The sequence below is a fragment of the Perissodus microlepis genome, chromosome 10 (assembly GCF_051167445.1).
Source record: "Perissodus microlepis isolate ML-2025 ecotype Zambia chromosome 10, ASM5116744v1, whole genome shotgun sequence".
Classification (NCBI taxonomy): domain Eukaryota; kingdom Metazoa; phylum Chordata; class Actinopteri; order Cichliformes; family Cichlidae; genus Perissodus; species Perissodus microlepis.
In genome coordinates, this window is record NC_140470.1 from 4013552 (window position 1) to 4030797 (window position 17246).

The 17246-nt window shown below is 44.4% G+C and overlaps 1 protein-coding gene across 4 annotated transcripts in view; it reads right to left on the reverse strand.

Annotated features, from left to right (window-relative positions):
* Window positions 1–437: 437 nt before the first annotated feature.
* Window positions 438–17246, reverse strand: part of arhgap32b (Rho GTPase activating protein 32b) — a 114866-nt gene continuing 98057 nt past the window's right edge. For all 4 annotated transcript variants that reach the window (XM_084941537.1, XM_084941536.1, XM_084941535.1 and 1 more), the window contains 12 exons: window positions 11444–11593; window positions 9116–9218; window positions 8562–8706; window positions 8001–8083; window positions 7592–7699; window positions 7072–7217; window positions 6787–6988; window positions 6491–6636; window positions 6295–6369; window positions 5372–6202; window positions 4442–5100; window positions 438–4086 (listed from right to left, as the gene is read on the reverse strand). In XM_084941537.1, coding sequence (XP_084797663.1) covers window positions 1918–4086; window positions 4442–5100; window positions 5372–6202; window positions 6295–6369; window positions 6491–6636; window positions 6787–6988; window positions 7072–7217; window positions 7592–7699; window positions 8001–8083; window positions 8562–8706; window positions 9116–9218; window positions 11444–11593 — 4817 coding nt within the window. In that variant the 3' untranslated portion in view covers window positions 438–1917. The remainder of the gene's footprint in view (window positions 4087–4441; window positions 5101–5371; window positions 6203–6294; window positions 6370–6490; window positions 6637–6786; window positions 6989–7071; window positions 7218–7591; window positions 7700–8000; window positions 8084–8561; window positions 8707–9115; window positions 9219–11443; window positions 11594–17246) is intronic.

Consider the following 17246-nt stretch of genomic DNA (forward strand, 5'->3'; position numbering starts at 1 on the left):
ATGTTTCTTGCAGCAATGGTCTGTCAGCAGGAATTGGTGTTCAACATCCTGAGCAAGGCAAACTGTAGGAGAGACGGGAGTCTCTTTTAACACTAGACTTAGACTACATTAGAAGATGCGGCTGCGATGCTATGAATGCGGTGCGTCATGAACGTTTTTATTTATCTTTTTCAGAGAGACGGGGAAAGGCTGACTCACACGACTACATGTGGACTTTGAAAATACCACCTGTATTCATCAGCATATAAGTGTGGAGACTTTAAATTTGTCGACGGTCGGTCTTTATATTCAAACTCTTTATTTGCTCAAAGCATCAGTCATCACTCTAGTGACGTCACTAATTTAAGATACACTCGTAACAAGATGCTGGGAAACAAAACGACTTCTGATATCTGCGATTCTGTTTTCAAGAAACATTCAGATCCACACAAAAGCCATGGATTCTATCTCTTCCTGAACAGTTTTATTTATTTCATATCTAACTGTAGATAACTTCTATTTTGAGACGAGTGTTTTCACATTCAAGTACATAATGCCTTACATCAACGCCCCATCTGAAAAGGTAGAGGCTTTACATAAGGCAAGAGGAGCAGAACCTGCAAGCGATATAGAAGTTAAACAGTTACAGAGTACAACCTGGATTTGGACATAGTTGAAACATATTGTAATCCATCCATTATGCTTACCCCGAAAGGGCTTATAGTATAATACCAAATGAATGTACTATACATTGACTTCCAGCCCGAAAAGAAAATTGTCCCACATATCCTTAGAAGAAGAAAAAAAAAAGAACCATCAAGGTGATACGAAACTAAATAACCCACAAAAATCAAAATAATCCTTCAACCTTGACATATCGAGAATCATCATGCATTTATGTATTATGACAGGAAAAATAAAATGTATGGATTGCAGGAACAAAATTTAAGGCTCATCCAAGTTTTTCCCAACAAAGCAGCAACAATGTGTTCGTCCCCACATTGTTCAGAAGGACATTGTTTCCAGCTTTATTCAGTTAGCACAGAAAGTACCATCAATCTGATTGGGGGGTGGGACAAGAAAAACAACCCCTTACAGTTCTGGTGCTACAACAGGCATTCATCCACGTTCCCATCTTTATCCCATATGTGCAAGAACTGTGCCGAGTCATTTGGTCCCTCTTCTAATGAAGAACACGAGTACCAACACATTCCATTAGAAGTCATTGTAATCAGTTTATAACAAAGTTACGTAAAAATGGCACAGTCAGAGAAAATAAAGACATTGACAAGCACTACATTAACTCAAAGTACCCGGCTGCAGGTCCTCATCTAACCTCCTGCTCAGATTCTTCAAAACAAACATGGACACGCTGCTTCTGTCGTATTAGCAGGAGGCCCTGCGTCGACCTACACGTATCCTCCTCCTGAAACGACTTGTGCTGTGACATCCAGAGAGAACGCAATGGATAGAGAAGTACACAGAACTGTTCTGTAAGAGATAGAGTGCATGCATTTCTAAAATGCAAACCTTAGTCCCAGTTGATGCTCATACCCAGCGACACACCATATAAAAAAAACAAAAACCAAACTAAAATCCCTTTTTATGAGTGTTTCTATTTGTATATATAGTATATATAATTTACATTTTTGTGGTTCCTATTAAAAGTACCTCACGTCTTTCATATCATTATACATTTATGACCGGCTACTGTCTCAATCAATCACAACAACAAGACCTCATGGACAATAATTTCAGGTATACATTCAGGACTTTCTGTAAAAAGTCTTACAATATTCTTTACAATTCTTTAAAAATACAGAGAAGCAAAAATATTGGTGATACATCAGTCCACTGTCCTGCAGAGGCTGCTCAACCATAGCTCAGAGTCTTTCTTCTACACAGCTTAAGATTATTTTACACCTCCCCCTAAATGCTTCACTCTGTATGAATCTCTGTCTCGGGCCTCTGCATGGCCAGGCTAGTCTGGATAAAGGCCCCCTGACCTAGAGCTGTGGAGTAAGCTCTGTTGTTGTGGCTCACTGGAAATCCTGGGGCTGGGTAGGAGCTGGACGCTCCATGTTTTTGAACAGGGGCATGAGGCTGAGGTACTGGGTGGTAATCGTCCAAGTTGTCATAGTGGGACTGCACTGCTTTCGTGCTGTGTTTCTGACACGAGTAGTCTCTGTCTAGGTCTGCTTTGGCCTGGCTGTAGTGCTGCTCTCGGACGCTGTGCGATCGCTCGGGTTTGGAGCGGCCGATTTGTTCCCTGGGGGCTGATGACTGATCGTCTGTGCTGTGAAAGCCGCTTGATGTTTTCACTTTGCTCTGGTGGTGGTCAGAATCTGGACACTCGTAACGCGCCTGAAAGTTCCTCTTGTGTTTAGACCTGCTGCCGTCATCTCCGGGCTCATACTTGGCCTCGTGCCGACCGCTCTCCTGCTGATGAGAGAGACTGTGGCTCAGAGCAGAGGGGAGGGAGTGAGAGGACTGGCATTTCTTGGAGCTGCTTTGCTTGGAAAGTGCATCAGGCTTGTCACCCACTCCGCTGCCCTGGACATGCTTGTCAGTCTCCATATACATGAGGGCTTCAGGGTCCGACACCATTTGTCTGGGCAGGTAGCGGCCGTCTTTGCTCTCAGACGGTATCAGCACAGCTTTGCCTGGGTCAGATTTACTGCGCAGGTGCAGGGTTTCATAGCCTGATATATCTGCTGGTGTGAACAAGCCCACGTTGTCATATTGAGAGAGGACGGGGCCTTTAACTTTAAGCCTGGCCCTGCTCTCCCTGCGGATAGAATGCATACGCAACCTTTCGGACTCCTCTGGGTCCCAGGATAAGTAAGCAGCAACTTCTTTGCTCCCATGCCCAGGGGGCATGTCCCTGCTCACAAAACTGTGCTCCTTCCCAGGAGGAAGAATGTGGCGAGTGAGGTAGTGATACCCAGTCGCCTTTCCACCAGGACGCCCAGGAAGTGTTCCTGCATCTCGGCCGCTGTAGGAGTGAAGGTGCCTGACTCTGATAGTGCCGTATGGGTCGATGTCATAGAAAGGCGCCTCCAATGGGCCTGAACCAGAATATGGACTGTAGCGGTACTGGACTCGTCCATTCTCAAAGTAAGGCTGCAGCTGGGTAACATGGTAGTCTGCCTGCGAGGACTGCTGTGGGGGCTGCTGGTAGGCTTTGCACTGGTACACCGGTCGGTGGTAGAAGAACATGTCGTCATCTGGAGGAACTTCAGTCCTCTGGATGGGCACTGAGCGAATGCTGGAAGGAACATGGAGCGAGTGCACTCTGCGGATGGTGGGATAGCCATGGGTTCTGTCATGACTGTACCCCTGGTGCCCAGGCCCTGGGGCTAGGTAAACACTCCTGGGGTTTCCTCTGGACTTGATGGAGTGATGGTAGGACCTGGGGCCTAAAGTGCTGTATCTGTTATCTATTCGGGCACTGTAGGGTATCTGAGGCTCAGACTTTGACACATAGGTGTGTGGAGGGACACTGTCTGGTTGGTAGTGGTGTGGTATAGACTGCGGGCCCAGAGTTACAGACCTCTGGTGGTAGTATGCAGCTCCTGGAGGATCAATTAGGACGGGTTCTCCTTTAGCGTGGTACAGGTAGGCTGGCTGGTGCGTGGAAGATTTACGAGGAGAAAGAGGATGGTGAGGGAGCGCATCCTCCATATGGCCAGGCGGAGGACCTTCACCCAGGATATGGTAGGAGGTTTCACTCTGGCTGAGTGCTGCTGTGGCTAGTTTGCTCTCCATAGTGCGAACAGGAGGGGCAGGAGGAGTGGGTCCATAGGAGTCGTGATATTTTCCAGACTCTGCACAGGGCTGCACTGGCTTTATGGCCTCCCAAGGTTTCTCCACAGGCTCAGCAGAGGTGGGTGCGACTCTTGCGCTAGCCTTTGAGAGATGAGGCTGGGGTTGGACTAATGTCTGGGAATGTGTGTGAGGCTGTGTCTGAGCTGGAGGTTGTATTTGGGCTTGGCTCTGCTGCTGAGTTTGGGTTTGGGGTGGTGGGACTGATCTTTTCAGCTTCTGAGCTGGCTGTTCTGGTGGTTTTGGAAGAACTGGGGGTGGTGCCTTCTCCTCTGGTTTGACCTGAGAAAAAGAGGCCAACACAGGATAAGTCATTATTTATATCAGGTTTAGGAAAAAAAACAAAGAAAGAAAAGAAAAATAAGAGTTGTGCATTTTTTTTTATAATAGCACAAGACTTTTCCAATATGAACTGTAAGTATCTAAAGTATCAGAGTATTTGAATGCAGAGTAGGAGTGGTATACAGTCAATTATTTAAAAAATACCTATATACATACAGGTAGACTTGCAGCCTACACCGAGGATAACTTCTGTCAAAAATAGGAGGTGGTGCTGAGAACATTCTCAATCCCAAAACAGTGAGTTTTGAGATTCACTGCTAGGACCCCTTGGGACCAGCCAACATGATATCCTTACCTCAGGACCATGCTGCTGTAAGATTCCACTCTCCTTGCTGTTGCCACTGGGGGTTGTGGCTGCAGTGGAATTGGATGAGCTACTATGAAGTGGGACTGGTCCTGTCACAGGCTGCTGTCTTTCTGGACTTTTCCTGGTTGGAGAAGTCCGGCTGGGTGATGTGGAGAGTGGGGCACAATTGTAAAGTGGAGTGTCTGGTGGGGAGTCCACTTCTGGCTGCGATGCAGTTATAGAGGACTTGGCACTGTCTGATGGCTTAGTGATCATGCTGGTTAACTCTGGTGGCTGGTGTTTGTTTGAAGGACTGGAAGTGGAGGGATGAGATGAAACTGTGATCACACTTGTAGCAGCACTGTTTGTTGGGGGAGTACTTCCTCGTCCAGCTCCGTCTTCTGAGGCAGTCTGGAATTGTAGGACAAAAGGATGTGGCGAGTCCTGGAAGCTGGAGGCCTCATGTGGCTGCAGAGGGGACAGCGGTGTTGAGGGCTCAGAAGACCGCAGTTGAGACTGAGTGGACACCTGCTGAGCAGACTCAGCCAGGGCCAGGGCCAACATGCGGGCAGCATTTTTAGGAGGTGGAGGAGGAGGGACAGAAGAGGGTGCTGTAGAGTTGAGGGAACAAGGGGTTGGGTCCTTTGAAGAGTCCAGAGTTGTGACTCCTAGTGGGAACACAAAAAACACAAGGGAACTATAGTTGAAGCATGAATAAGCAAGAGAGCTCTAGGTGATTGTGGAACAGGCGGGAAGGTTTTAAGGTGCTTTAAGAGTGGGAAGAGGCGGGGAGTAAGTAAGGTGCTCAGACATCGGAAGAAAAAGGTTTAAGATGAAATCCTTGCAAAGCTAAACCTGGCAAAAAATACATACAAACACTTTACTTTTATTTTCACCTAAAGAACAGGTCGAAAGTATGTATCTCATTCGCTGCCCTACCTTGGTGCTCTTGGCTATTAGCAGCTGGTCCCTGCTGCACGCCGTCCTCTCCCTTTACCTCTCGGCTGTCCACACTGTCAAAGGCTGCCAGTTTAGAATTCAGCTCCATTTGAAAAGCTTCACTTAGCGATGGCTCAGCTACTTTCAGCAATACACTGCCCATCAATGTAGGAGAGTCCTTGCATATCGAAGGAGAAGATAAAGACTGTGGAAAGACAGCCTGTCCAGCTGTAATCTTCCCACGTGTTTCTGTGGACAAAGTGTCTGAAGTGACAAAAGGTGTCAAACTGGCGGCCTTTCCACATTTAATAGGTGACACGGCCTGTGTGGGTTTATCAGTGTACGAGTAAGACGCAGTCAGCTTCTTGTTCTCTGCCTTTTCCCCTGTAGCCACGCTGGTATCTGTGGATAGCGGGGAAGTCAAGCTGCTGATGAAGGAGGCAGAGATGAGATCAGAGCCATTGGTCTTGCCAGAGATGTTGCCCTGGTTCCTCTTTAAAGTGGAGCCCTCAGCCCTGACCGGTGAATCATCCAGGGGGAAGGCATAGGAGGTGTCAGGGAGACTGCACTGGAATGACATGGGGTCGAAGTCCAGGGAGGCCATCCCGATGTCTGGAGGGCTGAGGTCCACGTCTTCACCTGCTGAGCGTGGAGGCGAGATAAGAGCAGGCACACAGATGGGTCCGTCGTCTCCGTCGCTGTCTTCTGTGCCATCCAGGTTATCATACGAGTTGCAGTGCTGCCGGCTGTCCAGCAGCTCGCCGTTAAAAGAGGCTGACAGAGCATCGCTGCTGGAGCGCGGTCGCCGAGGACGGTACACCTTGGACTCGCCTGGCGGAAGAACAGAACACAAACGATAAAGATAACGACTGATTAAGCTTTCTATTCCAAGTTTAAGTGAAGTGGAGGTCATAAATAATTACCTTCAACATTATGCAGGGAACTCAGTGACTCTTCACTTTTGGCTGACCTTAATGTTGCAGTGTCTCCTCTTCCTCCTGAAACACAACCATCAACATTCACTGCTGTCACTTTGGTGTATTTTGTTAAGCTCTTGTTGCTGCACAACGCTGATTAGCTCCAGACAGTTTTTACTGCAGATGCGGCGTGAGCACTCACCAGCGAGAGCCATAGCCTTTAGCTCATTAGGCTCACTGGGATTGCGATGCAACTTCCGCTTGGACATAGAGGAAGACTTGCCCAGGTTAAAGAAAGAACGCCAACTACCTACAGGAGACTTCTTCGACTTGTTAGGCGGTCTCTTCCTATAATAGAAAATGATGATGGACAAGAAAGGCAGCTGGTTTCAATAACTTTCGAAAGTCTTGCAGTCTCACCAAAACACCAGCAGAAGGAGCAACCATGCAAGGTTTTTCCATTATAATAGACATTAATAAAACAGGAAAACAGCTGACCTCTCTGTGGGAAACTCAATGACGGTGTGGAACTTGCCCTGCAGAGCAGCTGGGCCTTCACCCACTTCAATGTACTTGCTGTCTTCAGTGACTGGAGAGTTGATCTGAGCCTGGGTCCTGGCCTGGGCCTCCTCTAGACTTAGAAGTTTTGTTGAGGGTGATGAAACCAGCAGGGACTTTGGCCGTGACAAAGAGTTGTGACCTGACAATGTAGCAGAAAAACGATCAGTGGCAAATTATTTGAATTTAGCTTAATGTGTGCACGCTGGCGGGATGTCTATGTACCTGCTCCCTCTCTTATTAGTGAGCTGAGTTTAGTGCTGAAAAGCACATCAACATGGTTCAAAATGAACTCCACCACTACAGACTGGATTCGAACTTCCATGAAGGCTGCTGTGCCGCTGAAGCAGGCGGATTCAATCTGTTTTGACCTGAGACAACAAGAGAAAACGGGAAAACAGAAGTGAAATTTTCTTTAACTCAGTTAAAGAAAATTGGAATTTGAGTAAAACCATTCTGAGATGAATTTCCAACATGTGATGGCTGCTTAAACCCTTCAATTCAGGCAGAATGACTCATTTTAAAAACCAGACAGAGTGTACTTTGTGTGGCAAACATTAGAAATCAGCCCAGTCTAAGAACCCAGAGTGTGTGGCACCTAAAAGAACAGCAACTTTTATTTCTTATACTTGAAATTAAAAAGATCATTATCGGTGACCTGAAGTGCCCAGCCAGTTGAGCAAATGTACAGATGAAGAGCTACAATGTATTCAACACAATGAAAGAAAGCAGGATGACCTCTCACCTCAGCAGGTTGGGCGCCCACACGATGGCAAGGTTCTTACTGTGCATGTTGGTTATGTAGCTAAATGCTGCCAGGCGGGAAAGGTGCCTCATGAGGAACTCCAAGGTCCTAAGAATCACATATTCAGATTAAACTTGCTCCATCAGTGATGTGCATGCTAACGAACATGATAAAACTATGTCTTTACAGCATCAGCGTTTTGGCTCGGGTCCTCTTGGGCCAGTTGCAAATTTCACACAGTCTGGGAAATTCAATTAATCCTAACACAGACAAAGATTCCACTCAATGCAACAGCATTACAGAAAGCTCTGATTCTAACACCATCAGACAGACAACTGAATGCACAGCCAGTCTGTAACCCTGCAGCTCCTTAGCCTGCCAATGGGGGGCAATGTGCCTCTACACTAACCTGTAATGCGGTGGCGGAAGCTGCTGGATGACGTCATGGATTTTGATGAGTCGTTCTTCGTCTGTCGCTGCTGATACAGCCTCCTTCGAGTGAAAGCAAAACAAGAGATTAGGAGACAGGGAGAGACTGACAGTAATGGGATTTGGCGCTATGTCCACATTAAGCTTATTCCATTGATATCCCAAGTTCATGCTGATATATAGGGCACAGACAGAACATCGGTCTGTAACCGCGAAGCCCCCCTCCTCAGTCTAGCTGCCATAGCAACCAGCAAGTATTTACTTCATCCTGAGGGATGCCTCTGGTGTGCTTGGAGAAAGTTTTTATTCCAAGTCACACACAGTGGTTTGCTGCATTTTTAATGACAGGGTGTGTCGAATGCGGTGCTATTATTTTAGGGGTGTCTATGGCCCATGACTGGAGGAGGAATTTCAAGAATTCCTATAAGATAAACCTGTTTTATTTCTTTTCTATCGAGATCAAATTTGAAAAGTCAGCAGTCAGTCACGCCCAATCCGCAACAGTTGGCAGCCCTGTAGCCCACATTAGTGTTTTACTTACAGAGAACTTCTCGTAGAGCTGGTAGGTGAGCAGTGGATTAGGCAGCTCTCTGAAGTAGAGTTTACAGAGCGAGCCAACACAGTGGATGTCCTGGATGTAAACATCTTTGGTCAAGTCAGGGATCTGCTCAGAGTCAAACTCATGCCTGATGGGAGAGAAAAGGACAAAGCAACAAACTGCAGTCAACAAACTAACATGCGAGTGCTGAGACAGGCCATGAAACGGTTCTACTTTTCAGTAGTGTTTGCAAAGATCTTTTCCCAGAAATGCATCAATCTTTTCTCCATATAATATTATACAATGTCAGAGTGTCACATGGGCTCAGGACTGGCAGAGCAGGTCATCTACTAATCTGAACGTTGGTGGTTCGATCCCCCGTTTTTCCAATCTGCATGCAAGATGCTGAACCCTGAGCTGCTCCTGATGCATTCATTAAAGTGTGATCGTTAGAAAGCATCAACGTGTGTGTGAATGGGTGAGAGAGACATGTTGTATAAAGTACTTTGAGTGCTGAGTCCCAAGCATTGGATGTCGGTCAGTGTGTGCCTCCTTACCGCAATTTCTGGATATTTGAAGCAATTCCAGACAGGCGGTAAATGCCGTCCACCACGCCGTGCTTCTCAATGAATTCCGTGCAGCTCTTGAGGACCTGGGGCACTGTCAAACAAAAACAACGGCAATTCATCATTTTCAATCTTTGCTGAGCAGCAGGACAGAAGAAGATGCCAGGATACTGAGGGTGGACCAACTTTTTTTGTGTTTTCTGATGGAAAAACACTCGGAGCTAGAGTGGACACATACGCATACTGAATCATGCATTTCTTTACCTGGTACTGTTAGGTTGCCTTAAACCATATTCTGTTTTGATGCAGGCAGTCTGTAAGGAAACTCAGCGTGTGAGGCAACCAATCACCGAGCCAGTGATTGTGTGGTAGACGGCTAAAATTACAAAAAAGCTTAGTGTCTCTTCATTCTCCTTCAGGAGCTATGCATAATACAGACATGTTATTCGTCTATGTGAGCGTGTCTATGGAAGATAAGGACAGTGCGTATATGTACGAGGAGGCCTCCCCACAGCTCACACATCATTTTAGATTGACAGAGTGGGACACTTGCTGAAGCAGCTGTTCAAATTCCACATGTAGCCAGAGAGAAAATAAGGCCATTCATTCAATGTGAACAAACAAGCGGATATTCTACCGCACGGGAGAGGACCGAGTGGGAAGAACTTGTTACAAGTATCTCTTTTCACAAAGATGCACAGCATGTGTTTAAATGTGGAAATCACTAGACTGTTTCCTCATCTTTTAAAAGCACTTTAAACTGTTAACCTGGCCTGTGTTCAACAAGAAGTGAAAACCCTTTATCCCTTACTCACGGATGTATCACATGAGCTGGGTTTTGAAAGATGGCATGAAAATTACAAGAAGGGCTACAATGAATCTTTATGTTGTGCTGGGAGCAAGCGCTGTTTCCTACAGACGTCTGTACAATCATACTGTATTTTAGAACCAGAGGAGTCACAACATGATGACAGAAAGAACGCAGGTTTAAGGCACTTCCAAGGCAAGATAAGTAGAATTCATGTGCCTTTTACAGATGATGACAAAATTATTAGCCCCCCTATGAAAATGTTATTTTTTTATTGTTTTAAGTATTTCCCAAGTGCTGTTAACAGTAGCAAGGAATTTTTAATACAGCTTTTCCAAACATTACAGTTTTATTTTGGAACCTTCATAATATTTTTTCTTTGCACTCAGAAACAAAATGACTTCATAAAAACTAAACAGTTGCAGAATCAAAATTTATCCAGGCTGTTCTTTAAGGTGTCCGTTCTGCAGAAGTAGTTGTTCTGGGGTCTTCCTCACAAGTAAACACCTTAACTGTCTGACCGAGCACCATGTGACTGAGACCTCACGTCTCCCCTTACAAGGTAGGGCAGGATTTCCAGAGGTCAGTCCAGCTCCTTCACCCACAAATGTGTGACAGAGCACCCACTGATAGGCGACTATACTATTACATGGTTTGAACTGTGATCGCTGTAAACAAATGTGCTGGCCAAATGAGAATCCTGCACGTCCACACATGCAATGTCATCCATTAACCTGAACAAATGGGCTTTTAAGCTGTTGTCAACATGAACTAAAATTAAGTTACTGATCAGCGCTCAACAACAGAGCAGTATTATTAAGCTGGTCAGAGCTGATGTTAGGGTGTAATCAGGCCACCATTATGACCATTATAGCCAGATAACAGGCTGCAGATGGACTTTCAATACAGCAAACATCTTCAGTGCAAACAGATGAGCTACAAGCTCATATTTGCATGCCGTATGAGGCGGACGCCATTCAAACACAACTTTAAGAGAACAGGTGAAGTGAATAATAATCTGGTTATGCTGCAGTGTTCTTCTGGGACACCTCGGGACCTGGCATTCACATGGATGTCACAGCATCCACTCCTAAAAGCCAAGGACGCCCACCATGGCTACCGCGGGACAAAGTGTCTCCAGCAGGACAGAGTGTCGGCCAACGGGCAAAAAAAGGGGTCTGGACCAACTTCAACAACGACAGCTAAGGCAACCCAGCCTCTAAACTCTCCAAGCAAACTGGAAAAGTAAGATAGATGACAAGAATGCTTACCAGTGCAGTATCCTAATCTAGAAAATGAAAGGTTTTACGTAGGCTGTCAGAGTAAGCTACATAACCGCTCAACCGGGCAACATGTAACCACTCTGTGCACAGACATTTGGACTGTAATTTCCATTAAAATTCCAATATTTGAAGAGCAAAAAGGCTTTTATCAGCCACAATTATGCGATTTGACTACTGATATCATTAACGGTTTCAAACGCTGCAGTTTTGTAATGCTCTGTCACTCACCATCATGTCCCGAGTTGAGGAGGTGTTCTCCCAGGTCACAGCCAAACACCCTCTCCCGGAGGATGCCTCTCTGCTTCAGCTTCTGCTTGGTGGGCCTGGACTTCATGAAGGAGCGCAAGAAGGTGATCAGCTTCCCGTGCTTTTTAGACACTGAGGAATCAGGGAGGGAGGAAAGGAAGGACACATTTTAGATCCCTCACACAGCAATAAGTGAAGGCTCAGATTTCCCACAAGATGCATCCATGCACTACAGCTAAACCCCCAAGATCGCTTCAGGTTGTCCCATTGTGAATTTCAGCTTCATTGTAATGGAAACTCCTCTTTTATGCATCTGTAATTTCCTTAAGCAACGTCTTCATTCTAAAATACCGCCTTCCTGGCAATTACAAAGGAGTCCCTCACATCCATGAGCATCCATTCAAGAGAAGATACCCCCCCATATCAATCAGATAGTCTGTCTGAGAAAATCCATAAGCTCCTTAAATTACACACCAGTTGTTTTCGCTACTTTGAAGAGACGTGGAAACGCTATCCAGTGAATAAGATAAGCTGCCTGTTTGGGAGGACAGAATTCTTGACTGCTAGGATGAGTCGTTTTACACTCTGTGGTCACTTTACTTGACACAGTTGTGTAGACTTGCTTCATGAAAGCTTCAAATGTCCTTTAAACGTGCATTTAGTTCACAACAACATGGAAAAACAAAATGCACAAAAACTCCAGCATGTTTCCATTCACCGCTCACATAAGCATAATGGTATACTGGTGCACTGTGTCAGTCATTGAAAGAGCACAGTGGGTATTCAATAAACTTCACCTTCCTCTTATGTTAGCTTTCTGCTACCATCGCTTATGTTAATGGGTCAGCCAAAAAAAAAAAAACCCTTAAAACAGGGTTCATCATCCAGTTGGTTACCTCGTTAAGCTACCTTATCCATAAAAAGTATGGTTTTATTATTTTTCTTATGGCCCCCAGGGCTTTTGTTACAGTTTACCCTCTCATTTTCAATGTTTTAAAAAAGGTTTTATAATATCTTACTATTACTGAGGAGTATTAGAAAACATCTCTAAAATAAATTTGTTTTATTTATTTTTTTATGTAAATATTAACTATAGTAACATCCGTGGTGTTATGGGTCTGTTTAGACTTATACATATTTACTCTAAGAAAAGGGCAAAAAAAATTATTTTTTCAAACGTTTTGTTGTGAACAATATTGAAACAACAGCGATAGTGCCTGTAAAAACAACCTGAAGAACGCGGAGCCCTGTAACCTCCTCGTCAGATGTATCTTTGGTCGATAGCCAAGCAATATGGATGAAGACAATGTAGGCTATTTTGTATCCTCTGCCTCATCTTCAGCAAAGATACAAAAAAGCTTGGCTTACTAAATCTTCTCATGTTTGTATGCCACAAACTGGTCTGCAAGTCACCAACTAAACTGAGTTAGTCTGTACATGCTTTACATGTCTGTACATTTCCGTCTGGAAATCTGTCCGTCTGGACTTTTCCAGGGAAGCAGTAGGGATAAAGGGCGCCGTTTGTTCAGGGAAGGAGAGAAGCCCCTAACTTCTCTCTAACAGTGTTAGTGAGCTCAGAGTGTGTTTATGATTTCAGTTTTAGCACTAATTGTTGTTTTATAGTCTTATATTATAACGGGGTCGGAACCAACCCCAACGACACAAAGGTCATAATATCTGCCAGAGCTTTTTATTTAATATAACATTTAAAAGGCACTCTTATGCATTTAAAACCTAAAACTGGGTCTGTGTCGACCCTAACAAAGAGGATGGGTAATGCAGAAACAGCGTTGTGATTTCCTTACTGGGAACGTTTTTCATTTTCACATTATATCATCTAGCCACGGATCACTTTAAAACTCTTAAAGCATTATCAGCTGCCCTTCTGTGTACCTCCACCACACTGGAAAGCTTCAGAGTTAAGCCTGAGTCATCACAGAGAATGAAACCATGTCTAATCTTTTGTGTGTCTGCCCTCACAGACGTCAGCGGTCTGCTGTCAGCTTGTATCACCACTTCAGTCAAGACATTCTTTACTTATTATTTTGTTTTGTTTTTTAAGTTGCCTCTTTTTGATCATTATACCTTCCAACCCTTCACACTAACTGAGACCCTGAAAGTTATTTTTTTCTCTTTAACTTGGAGAACTGTTCATCCATGCTACTGAAATCTGACACAGACTGCGTTGATTGAGAATAACAAGCAGTAAGAACCAGTGAAAGTATGAGGAAATCATCTAATACCTATAGTATCTACTGATCACCGACTTCTTGAAGTGAAAGCAACATCTGGAACTTATATATATCTTCCAACTGACTCTTGCCTGAGTGGAAAAACTGATGTGTCGCATCAATTTTAAAAAAATTTGTGTTCCAGGACACATTCCTTCAACCCGTTCTAAATGCAGTCACGATCACAGCCCTTACACTTCTCATGCGTTTCACTGATTTATATTTATTTTACCTTCGTATCAGATTTCTGTTATCTCCAGACTGGAAGAAATGTACGAGTTGCAAATTCCATTAAATAGATGCCGAATCTTTTAAAAAACGAGGCTTCTCTTTGCTGCCTGTTGCCAGACTGCGTTCTGCTACCGCTGCAGTCCAACTAAAAGTAGGCCACTGCTTACCGATGTCAATCGGCAGAAACGAAACAGCCCGAGTGAAAGAGCCGCGTTTGGAAGATGATGTTAAGACAGTAACAATATCTGAGCAGCCGTTTGATTAACAGACGTTGTGAAGACTTTTTATGCCTTGATAGAGATGAACTCAAAGATGTCCTGTTGTATACATCATTTAAAAATAAGCAGCCACTGAGCGAGAGCCACTTGTCAAGAAACCATTAGGTGAAAACGGATTAGAAGCTGCCTCTTCTGCATATTAAAAACACACTATTGAGGCAAACTGCAAACTACGCTGACTTAATTGACGGTCCGCCGAGTACATTTAGATGCAAACATCCAGCTGACAGTAAAAACTAACAAGCTGGTGGGAAAGGAAAGTTACTTTTGAGCTTAATGGATTTTATGGTGCACACAGGGGGCGCAAAGAGGAAGTGTTTCACTGGTACCGACTCTCAGTACCATCAGTCCAACTACTCCACAACATGCTACCAATCCTGTCAATTTGTGCTCACTGACGCTGAATCGTTGTCAGCTAAGGGCTTCCGACTCCAATCAGATAAACTGTGTGCAGCAAAACGTTGAACACTCTGTCTGTAGAGAAGCATTTTAATGAAGGAGCACAATCAGCTCTGAATTGAGAACTGATCGTTCCATTTCAGGAGAAAGCAGAGCTACAGTTTACCCCTCAGGGAGAGATTCCTTCTGCTGCCATGCCCACACACAAAACCGCTGAGACAGCACAGTTGACTTTCTGTTGAGGCATCAAAAAGGGCCTCAAGTATGTTTTGGTTTGATTGTTTGTTTGTAACTATGCAGGTTTACAATGACACGTTCCTTTTTAAACAACTCCAACGTTCTGTAAGACCTGAGAAAGAGAAGTGCAAAAACAACCATGATTCTCTGGAGGACGGACAGAGACTCCCATCTGCTCACTGTCAAAGGAGATGACAGCCCGGGGGCTGAGCGTGCTCGGCACTGGAGCTGAAATCCAGCTGGTTAAAAGGCTTTTAGTTTAACGATAGTGGGACTGATGTAGGCTTTAAAAAAAACTCTCTCTGACATTAATTACATGATTTGTAGCTCGTGGCACCTAAGGGGGTAGACCAGCGACTGGGTGTCCCAACGGGAACATTTTTAAAACCAAAGAAAAACTGAAGCCGCACTCACAACAAGTTTCTCACCACTCACAACTGTGAACATGACAGCTTGTCTCAAATAATGCTTCAGACCATCAACATAAAAAAGGACATTAACATTTCATTACATGTTTCAGATAGCTTATACCTTATCCTAGCACCTTTGTTGCACCACAGTAACAACATCAGAGCATCTGCTTCTTGAGAAAGTGGTATGCACTTCCATTTCCTTTACTGCTTCAGGCATAGGTGGATGTCCTGGATTTCTTATTTTTGTTATTAGTTTCCATTCTCTTCTCTGACCGCGCAGCCTTGGCTTATTACACCAAGGTCTGGGGGTGGAGACTGAATTGGGTGGTCATTTATATAAATTGACAAATAAATAATCACAAGTTGGGGTGCACAAGAGCTTTTAAATATTACGTTCCAAGTTGTTATGACTCTAGCATGAGTTATTACTATGTATGAAACAAAAAAGCACCAATGCTGTATCCTACATTGCCCATGATGCCGCTGGACATTATTTCAATAGATCCTCCCCATGAAGTAAAGTTTGAATTGTGAGCTGCAATTGTAATAATTTCAAAGTAAGGAAACGGCTCAACTCAAACTCAGATGACATCAATATCTGATGACAATTCTGCTACAGGCCTTGCAACGTTGCAGCCACCCCCAGCCCCTCTGGGTTCTTATTTAAGTTTTAAAGCATGATCTACATTAACTTTAAATTCAGGAGAACATAAAAAACTGCATGTAAAGCAAACAAATGAAAGGTTTTTTAAAAACCTTGCCCTCCTTGGAAGTTATATCTCTATGACCTTCTTTGCTGCGATGCCTCTCTTTTGATCACATCTCTGTTCACTCTGATTTGACAAAACTCTGCCTGAGATCCAGCGAGCATATGCAACGACTGACACGAAGAAATCATGAGAGTCCACGACTGACTCTTGCTTCCACAACAGATATGACAAAGCTAAACACAGAAGAGGACAGTTATAATGTCCCAGGGTGACTGACAGGTTTCAGTTACTGCCCTTAACAGACTGTAACTGTGACGAGCCCTTTCCCCAAGAGACAGGCTGTGACAGGCTGGACTAGGCAAAAAAGGAGGCCAAGCATAATTGTAGGAACAATTAGCAACATAATGGCAAACATCAAGCTTCCTTAACGCTCTCAAACCCAAAACAGACCACCTCATTCCTTTTAATTAGCAGGGAGCTTTTCACAGGACACAGATTGGGGGAAGATTGCAGCTTCAGAGCAACGCTAGAGTGCTACTGCTTCCAGGCAGAGCAGAGCCCGGCAGCACACTCAAGCCTGAGACATTTAATACAACAACTCTGTATTAATGTTCACTGGATACACAACCATTGACAAGTGTGGATACAGCTCACTGGGGCGTCAGGATGCTATTATTACGTTAGCTAGGATCCCCGAGAGAGTGGAATGGTGGGGAATTCAGACACTGGCCCCTCCTCTTTAGCACTCTGTGTAGATCATCAGATTCAAACATCTACGTGCTCTGAGAATAAAGTTTCCAGCTGAAATTTGTTTCACAGATGTGCCAAAAATATATTGGTTTACATATTAGTGTATTCATCTTAAAGTCAAATCTTCACAGGCCACCAAAAGTATCTGTAAACATCTGCGAATTTCCAAGTTAGCACTGTGCACCAACTCATCAAAGCAGCGCCAGAAAATAGAAACACACACACTGCTTTCATTGTGTCTTGAAAAGTTCGTATTATACTAGGAGGAACCGCCAGAAAATTATATTAACTGTATGAAAAAGGGACATTTGTCCACTGAAAGGCAACTACTACAGAGAAAATGTCTGCATTACTTGTAAAACTAATACAACATAACAGTAGAAGATGCTGTGCTTACAGCTATTAACAAATCACATGTTGGTGTTTCTGCATGCCTGTTCACTGTGCACAACAGAGCAACCTGTGCCTATTACAAGGCAATGGTGAGTGATAGTGACCCTTTTGGACAGAAGGCCCAAGTGTGCAATGGTATCAGG